Here is a 9049-nt window from a genome sequence, read left to right as displayed (position 1 = left end):
TGTATGTACCTAAATATTTCTCAATTCGCAAATAAATAGGCTGAAGTGTGTACGTCAAAAATGTGTTTGGATATCGACTAATAAACAGCAATAAAATCGTTTCCAAAATTTTTCTTTAAAATTTTGTGTTGCTACAATCTTTTGTGTACGTAAATGAGTTTTTGGAAAAGTGGTCACACTACTTATACCGCTAGCTCTCGTAGCTGGCTACGAGATCGTTTTCATATACCCCCATTTTTCATAAATTTGGGACTGATTTCATTTACCTCTATTCCAAGTTCTACGGTGGCACGCTGCAATTTCCAATAAACCCATATTTTTCCATGAGCTTGAGATTGAGTTCATATACATACATATATCCATACCAAGTTCCAGGACTCTACCATAAATACTTCCAGAGATATGCACTATGAAAAATTCGATTTGTATGGGAGGTTCCACACCCCCTTTAGATATCCGTTTTGTTTTAGCCTATAACCATTCTTGGAAAATTTGTGTCCAAACTTTCAACCAAAAAAGAACATTAGACTTCATTCTCTCAACTTCTCAGAATGTAGAAAAGCTAAGAAATATATAATAAGATAGCATATATTAAAACAGCCTCCACAATATTTGCCAAAAGACGCCCCTGAACTACACAAATCAGTTTGATTGAAAATTTGTTTTTATCTATTTATTTTATACTTCACTTTTGGGTGTGTCAAAATTTCATGTGAAAACAATATGTGTTGCTGGAGAAATTTCACGGCCCATGGGTCCCAAAGTAAATTCCATTTGCTGTTAAATGGAAAAAGACAATCAGGTAGGTTCTGAAATCCGAGTGAAAGTGAATTTGGAAATGAATCCAAATCCGAGTGAATTTAATTTTGGTGTTCTGGAAAACGAAATATTTGTTCATTTTCGCACTCGGATTGCATTCACCCTAATAATGAACTTTACATCTGACATCTGCCAATTTGACACAATCTAACAAACTTTTAGCAAGCAAAGTTGTCAATTAAACACAAATAAATAACAAAGATTTAAATGAAAAACGAAAAATGAGTGCTTTAATTGCGTTTGCTACCATATTTATGGAAACTGAGGAGCATGCAGAAGAAGCCCTTAATAGAAGAATACTGCGGAATCATTCCAATCCATTAGAGGTTCCTGAATCGGTGTAAGTATGTAATATTTGCAAGAAGTTCAAATGTTCAACCAATTTCGTAGTTTCGTGTCCAACTACAGAGTCAACAAAGATGCCTTTATTATGCTGTTGAACGTTGTTGACCCTCACATAAAAGGCACATCCATTCCAACGCAACTGCAACTGGCAGCTACTTTGAGATTCTTAGCTGAAGGCGGTTTTCAGAAAGCAGTGGGAAAAGATAGCTACATTGCAATGGGGCGAAGTACGGTGGCTAAAGTAACAAAACGACTGCTCAAAATTTTAGAAAGGTATTTCTGTCCACATTGGATTAAATTAAATATGACGGAAAATGAGCTGGCTTAATCGAAACAACATTTCCAGCAAAAATTTGTCATTCCGGACGTTATTGGATGTATAGACGGAACGCATATACAAATAACAAAGCCACATAAAGATCACAGTCTTTTTTATAACCGAAAAGGTTATTTTAGTATCAATGCAATGATCGTAAGTGTTGTAACTTTTGAAGAAAATGATTCTCTATGTATTTGAGCTAAATGGTTGAAACCGTTTGTTTTAGATTTGTGACTACAATATGGTTATCAAAGCAGTTGACGCTCGTCGCCCCGGATCAAGCCATGACGCTTTAATTTGGAGTGTTAGTAGAGCTCAGGACTATTTCCAGCGGCGATACGAAAACGGAGATCGCGGGTCTTGGCTCTTGGGTGATGCTGGTTATGCTCTTCAACCATATTTGCTAACACCATACCGAGACCCACATGTTGGCACAGTACATCATACTTTTAATCAAAAACATTCTTCGGCACGCAACGTTGTTGAGAGAACGATAGGGGTCTTAAAAAGCCGGTTTAGATGCTTAGCCCGCTGTCTTCAATACCAACCACAAAAGGTGGTACAAATAACAAATGTTTGCTGCGCTTTGCATAATGTTTGCAAACACTACAAAGTGCAAGAGTTAATTGAGTTTGACATTGAAGACGATTGAAATGAATCTGCTGTTGCTGAAGAAATATTAACCGCGTCTACACTTGATGAGGCGATAATGATACGAGAGAATATAGCCACCCACCTTCATACAAATACCTGAAAATTTAATTCATCTCCTTAAATAAAACAACATTTATAACGGGTGATTTTTTAAGAGCTTGATAACTTTTTTTTAAAAAAAAACGCATAAAGTTTGCAAAATCTCATCGGTTCTTTATTTGAAACGTTAGATTGGTCCATGACATTTACTTTTTGAAGATAATTTCATTTAAATGTTGACCGCGGCTGCGTCTTAGGTGGTCCATTCGGAAAGTCCAATTTTGGGCAACTTTTTCGAGCATTTCGGCCGGAATAGCCCGAATTTCTTCGGAAATGTTGTCTTCCAAAGCTGGAATAGTTGCTGGCTTATTTCTGTAGACTTTAGACTTGACGTAGCCCCACAAAAAATAGTCTAAAGGCGTCAAATCGCATGATCTTGGTGGCCAACTTACCGGTCCATTTCTTGAGATGAATTGTTCTCCGAAGTTTTCCCTCAAAATGGCCATAGAATCGCGAGCTGTGTGGCATGTAGCGCCATCTTGTTGAAACCACATGTCAACCAAGTTCAGTTCTTCCATTTTTGGCAACAAAAAGTTTGTTAGCATCGAACGATAGCGATCGCCATTCACCGTAACGTTGCGTCCAACAGCATCTTTGAAAAAATACGGTCCAATGATTCCACCAGCGTACAAACCACACCAAACAGTGCATTTTTCGGGATGCATGGGCAGTTCTTGAACGGCTTCTGGTTGCTCTTCACTCCAAATGCGGCAATTTTGCTTATTTACGAAGCCATTCAACCAGAAATGAGCCTCATCGCTGAACAAAATTTGTCGATAAAAAAGCGGATTTTCTGCCAACTTTTCTAGGGCCCATTCACTGAAAATTCGACGTTGTGGCAGATCGTTCGGCTTCAGTTCTTGCACGAGCTGTATTTTATACGGTTTTACACCAAGATCTTTGCGTAAAATCTTCCATGTGGTCGAATAACACAAACCCAATTGCTGCGAACGGCGACGAATCGACATTTCACGGTCTTCAGCAACACTCTCAGAAACAGACGCAATATTCTCTTCTGTACGCACTGTACGCATTCGTGTGGTTGGTTTAATGTCCAATAAAGTAAACTGAGTGCGAAACTTGGTCACAATCGCATTAATTGTTTGCTCACTTGGTCGATTATGTAGACCATAAATCGGACGTAAAGCGCGAAACACATTTCGAACCGAACACTGATTTTGGTAATAAAATTCAATGATTTGCAAGCGTTGCTCGTTAGTAAGTCTATTCATGATGAAATTTCAAAGCATACTGAGCATCTTTCTCTTTGACACCATGTCTGAAATCCCACGTGATCTGTCAAATACTAATGCATGAAAATCCTAACCTCAAAAAAATCACCCGTTATTTAAAATAAAATATAATTCACTTTTTATTGGAACAAAAGTTAAATTTCCTATTTAAAAAATAACATATGTACATTAAAAAACTATTTACAGACAACTATTTACAAAAAATATTTACAGATAATTATTTACAGATAGATATTTACATAAAACTACATATTTACAAAGGTGGAGAGTGTTATCTAATTACTTGGTTTGTAGTGGTATTTCAAATACATTTTTAACTACTCTAACTCACACTCTTTTTGTTTGAGCTCATTCTCCGTGTGACGCAGCCTCTCCATTTGGAGATGATGCATTTTTTTCTCCTGATTACCTTCTTGTATGGCAACTGTCATTTCCTTCACAGCTTCGCATAGACTTTTTATGCCGGTGCTTACTTCGTTTGTGGCGTCTACATTGTCCTGCAACTCATCTACCAAACTTTTCATGGCACTTGTCTGCTCCCCAATGTTAGTCTTAAGTGAGTCGGAAACTGCAGGCTCGCGCCTTCGGGACCGTGTTGAAGCAGCGGCACTAGTGGATGGTATATCGTCACTGGAAGCCTCCGAAGAAATCTCATTGCTTCCAGTAGGTGCACCGAAGTCTGCTGTGTTGGCAATACCTTCCACCACCGTATATATTCCACATAAACGGGCAATTGCATCCTCTGTTTTCGTCAGGACATGCTTGTTGAATGGACCTCCTCCGGTTGCCCTAGCTTCGGTGTTGTTGTGAGCAACTTTTTTCCTGACAAAGGCCTTCCAATCCATCCAAACCTATTAAAATATTTACATTAGAAAGGTCGATTAACGTAGAAAAAATTAACTTGGTCACCTTTTTCCAGCCAGACATATCCTTATGCGGTGGGCCGTGGGCATTCAAATCTTCTACCAGCTCCTTCCAGAGTGCATCTACTTTGGCTTTGTCACCTTTCACGAAGCCTCGAGCGATATCCCGATGATTCTCCATGAATTGGAGAAGGATTGTAACCTGTTGCGCATTCTTCTGTTTTCCCCTTAAACATTTAATTTGTGTAAAATTTGTTACTCTTTTATTCTTATTAGTTTTAATATTAATGTATTTCAATAATAATTTAAAATTTACTCACATTTCGTCACGATCACAACCGCTAATTTAAAATTTGTGTGTATGCATAAAATCCACAAACTTGAAACGAAGTGAATGAAATCCGAAGATTTTTTCGCGGATTCGTTTATCAGAACATCCAAATTCACTCGGAATTCATTTTGGAAAAAAATGTGGAAATGAAACTCGGAAAGTGAAACACAGAACACCAAATGTCGGATTCAAAGTGAATTTGGTTCAAATTCACTCGGAAGTGAATTGCAGAACCTGCCTGAATATATATTAAATAGCACATCGTATTCGATATAGAAAACTACATTGTGAAATAATCAGATGACATGAGGACACTAAAAAATTTCTAAAATATGTTCATGATAATGATTTGGCAAGTTGTTATCGAGTTTAATGTAAAATTTAAAAATTTTTAAGATAAGATATTAATAATTTTTAAAAGGTAAATATTAACACAACTATTTTATTTATAATCCCAAATTTAGGATATAAAATCTCCCACACCAAAAAACTTACAATTGGGTAACGCCGCTTCGAATTTTTTCACAATTGAGCAATTGTCAAAAATCTGCTTTTTAATCAAAACGTTGTTTATTGAAACTACCTTCTTTTTTGTATCATGCCTATACTATTCAAAATTTTATTTTTTTAAATTTAAATTTTCAATTGTGAGCTGTACGACTGATATAAATACATAATAAAATGAAAAGGAATTACGGGCGGTGCGTTGTGTTTGTCAAGAACTAGGACAAGTAACTTGTGCCCTATTTTAAACATCCGAATTGTCCAGTGAAGCGACAACGGTGGGCAAATTGCTGCGATGTTTCATTAGGAGACTCTTCAAGTATGCGCGTGACTTTATTTTTTGCCCATCGCAGCCGAGTATTTCTAAGCGGACGCGTTTGTTCCCAGATGCAGGATTTATCATACCGAATCTTAAAAGAAAATCTCCCACTCATATACATGGATAGACCAAATTTCAAATGGTGGTCTGATAAAGCTTAAATCCTTGTTGACATAAAGAAACTGAAAGTAGTTTTTAATAAATTCAATGTAAAGGAAATTTAGAATTGCAAAAATTTAATAGCTAAATTATTGAAGTTAAGTTCTGATGTAAATTTAGAAGAATCGAACTTTTTTTAAATGTCTAATATACTTTAGAATTAAGTATTTGAATAAAAAAATAAGTGCTCTAAAACATTGGGATAGCAAAAAAAAATTGTCAAATCGGTTTTATAAATAAGTGTGTTTCACTGAGTATGTAATTTTGTGTAGGTATGCATTTCCACATTTACGTTAGAACGAAAATGCAGCAACTAAAATGAAGCTGATTCTAATAAGATTTTAAATATTTTCATATTTACAAAAACTGTAATTTCAAAGATATTGAGTTTTATCAAATATGGTAAATGCATAACAAAGGGTTAATTTCTTTGTTTAAATATTTTGACATTGCAATCAGCTATGAGAGAGCTCGACTGAATTGTCACTTCTACCATGTTGAACATGCCTTGATACCAGTGAAGGGTAAAATTTTATTTACCAAAAACTAAGTGCTAAGTATTTAGGTATTTATGTATGCTTTAGTAAATATGTACTAAAGTACTACAGTGAAACTTCTCCTAACGGACACCTCTATTAGGCGGACATCTCCCTTGGGCGGACATTTTTTCCTATACAAAGTTTTAAGTATAAATTTCGAAACAAATTACTCTCTCTTAAGCGGATACCCTCTTGGCCGGACGCGGACAGTTATTTTGCATAAAATTGACACAAAACCCTCAATTGAGCGGACGCGAACCTCTTATCAATTGACATGAAGATTTCTTTTCATAACAAATCAAACAAAAACCTCCGTTGAGCGGACACGAACTCCTCATAGGCGGACTACTAAATGGAAAAGGGGGACTTCCCGCATAAAATGAGATTTTTATGCACACATTTAGTTGGGTTTGCGCAGTGGTTTAGGTTCGTTATTTGAATTATCAGAAACCCTTGGAGAATCCAATTCTAATTCTGATGAATTTATAACAATAGATAATAATAAATACATGGATCGAAAATTAGATTTGTGGATGGATCTGTTACTGATAAAAACGTGAAAACTATTGATGACAAAGGTACTGACACTGAAAAAAATTAAAAATAAAACTTACGTCAATCGACAATTTCCCAGTTTTTTATGTAATGAATCTATGGTTTTATGTAGTTTATGGACTGAAATGTAATATTTATTTTTATTTTGTTATTACTTAATATGTACTTACGCACATAAATGTAATATGCACTTTTGAAAAAATACATGCACATTTTTGTTTGAACGATGTAATATCAATATCTTTTATCCAAATAAGAAATAGTGACTATTCAATTAATTAAAAAATTAAAAAAATTCTAAAATAACTTCCCTTCCATTGAGCGGACACCTCTCTTGGGCGGACAAAAAATGACTGACGGTGAGTGTCCGCCCAAGGGGGTTTCACTGTATTTATTTAAGTATTTTGGATGTTACTAAAGGCCGAGTAGGCTAGTAAATATTTAGTTATTATCACAGCGCTAAATACTTGGTCAAAAAGTATTTAGTTAGTTTCACCTAGCGGAACACCGCGTACAAATGTACAATGAGACTTTGGCTTCACTAACTACCGCGTACAAAAAGATTCCCACTAGAAAGGGGACAGTCCCCGCTTTCTAAAAAGGCGTACGCACCCCCTTGGACTCCTCCCAAAGGCCCCTAGGGAACCGTTTTAAAAAGGGGGAAAAACGGAATTTTCTTAGGCAAACTGAGCAGTTTTGAAGTGGAATATGACCCCCCAGAAACCATGGGAGTTTTTAATAAAAGAAATTATGCCAAATTAGATATCGGGCGATTTTGAATAAAGAATAAAAAAGTTAATTAAAAAAAGAAAAAAAAAAGTTTTTATAAAAAAAATGTTCTTTTTAACAAATGTATTTTTGTGTAGAGTTCCTTCCTTCGGTCGCACTTAGGGATTATAACCCTCAGGCAGTAGAATTCTCCTTTCTGTGTTGCCAAAGAAGGGGGGCTGGACACCTTTTGCAGAGAACACCTTTCGGCGTAGGCGGCCTTCGGCCGCACTTAGGAATTATAACCCTCAGGCAGTAGAATTCTCCTTTCTGTGTTGCCAAAGAAGGGGGGCTGAACACCTTTTGCAGAGAACACCTTTCTGCGTAGGCGGCCTTCGGCCGCACTTAGGGATTGTAACCCTTAGGCAGTAGAATTCTCCTTTCTGTTTTGCGAAGAAAAGAGAACACCTTTGTATACTTTTAATGCTCTTTTGTATATTTTGGAGTTTGACAGCTGAACTCCGCCATTTAATTTGAATATGCAACCAAAGTCAGACGCGTGATTTTGAAGATGTTTTTATTTAATGAATTGTGATTAATTGGTTAATATGAAAGTCGTAAAGCAAGTTACAACTAATCGAGTGAAGTGTAAAGTGAAGGACAATACAAAAATGTATTGGTGAATTGGCTGCTTTAAGGCGAATAGAAGTGATAAATGTACGCTAATTTCCGAATTTTACAAAAAACGGCATATTTCAAACCCAATTTGTAAATAAATTAGTGACCAAAATTTACAAAAGTGAGTGTTAGAATAATGCGTAGACCCTTGACTACAAGTTTGTGGAATTTTTTTTTTAGATCGGGCCACCCTTTTGGACGGAATAGCCCGAAATAGTTGTGAGCGCTACTAAACCCCACCCATCGATTATTATATCGATAAATATATCGACAATAACATCGATTATTTTATCGATAAAAATATTGATAATCATACCTATTATAACACCGATATCAATATCGACAAATATAACGATTGCAAAATCATTAAATTTATCGATAAATATATCGAATCAAGATCGACAAATATAACGAAAATTTCGAAGTAGACCCAAAATCATGAAATAGTCCTGGGAATCCCGAAGTAGTCTCGAAAATCTCGAAATAGTGTTGATTAAATTTTTCCTAAATCATAAAGTATTTAATTTGTAAGTATTTAGCCATGTAATAAATACTGTTTAGGCCTCCAGCCTTAATATATTGCTCCACCCTAATATGCAGTAACATGCACCGTATATGTACAAACATACACACACAAACTCACGCTAATATACATATGTACCCCGCCGCTTAATAACTGTGTTGAGGGGAAATTGAACCTAAGTACATGGTTCGGCGGGTACAACGGAGTTTGAAAATATATCTAAATTCACTTCTCCGAGAACTTTCAACCTGTTCACCAGCTACCACGCCACACTGAGGTGAGAGCATCAAGTACGCTTTGTAACGTTGTACACAATCATTTAAATACAAAATAAAGATCAGGGACCACTTATTAATTATTAACACTTTGAATCCTTGTCTT

General features: G+C 36.0%; 1 protein-coding gene across 4 annotated transcripts; it reads left to right on the top strand.

Annotated features, from left to right (window-relative positions):
- Positions 1 to 663: 663 nt before the first annotated feature.
- LOC118754408 (putative nuclease HARBI1) lies at positions 664 to 2259 on the top strand. Of its 4 annotated transcripts, none has more exons than XM_036489279.1 (3): positions 664 to 1159; positions 1228 to 1636; positions 1710 to 2259. In XM_036489279.1, the coding sequence occupies exons 2-3, from the start codon at positions 1631 to 1633 to the stop codon at positions 2133 to 2135; spliced, it is 432 nt and encodes a 143-aa protein (XP_036345172.1). In that variant the 5' UTR covers positions 664 to 1159; positions 1228 to 1630; the 3' UTR covers positions 2136 to 2259. The 4 variants fall into 4 exon arrangements, with proteins under 4 accessions (XP_036345172.1, XP_036345169.1, XP_036345171.1 ...); XM_036489276.1 differs by having other exon boundaries at positions 1210 to 1636; XM_036489278.1 differs by having other exon boundaries at positions 664 to 1163.
- Positions 2260 to 9049: the final 6790 nt, after the last annotated feature.

Source organism: Rhagoletis pomonella, unplaced genomic scaffold, assembly GCF_013731165.1.
Source record: "Rhagoletis pomonella isolate Grant_MI unplaced genomic scaffold, Rhpom_1.0 Rhpom_scaffold_03844, whole genome shotgun sequence".
Lineage (NCBI taxonomy): Eukaryota > Metazoa > Arthropoda > Insecta > Diptera > Tephritidae > Rhagoletis > Rhagoletis pomonella.
This window is presented reverse-complemented; position numbering and strand designations above follow the sequence as displayed.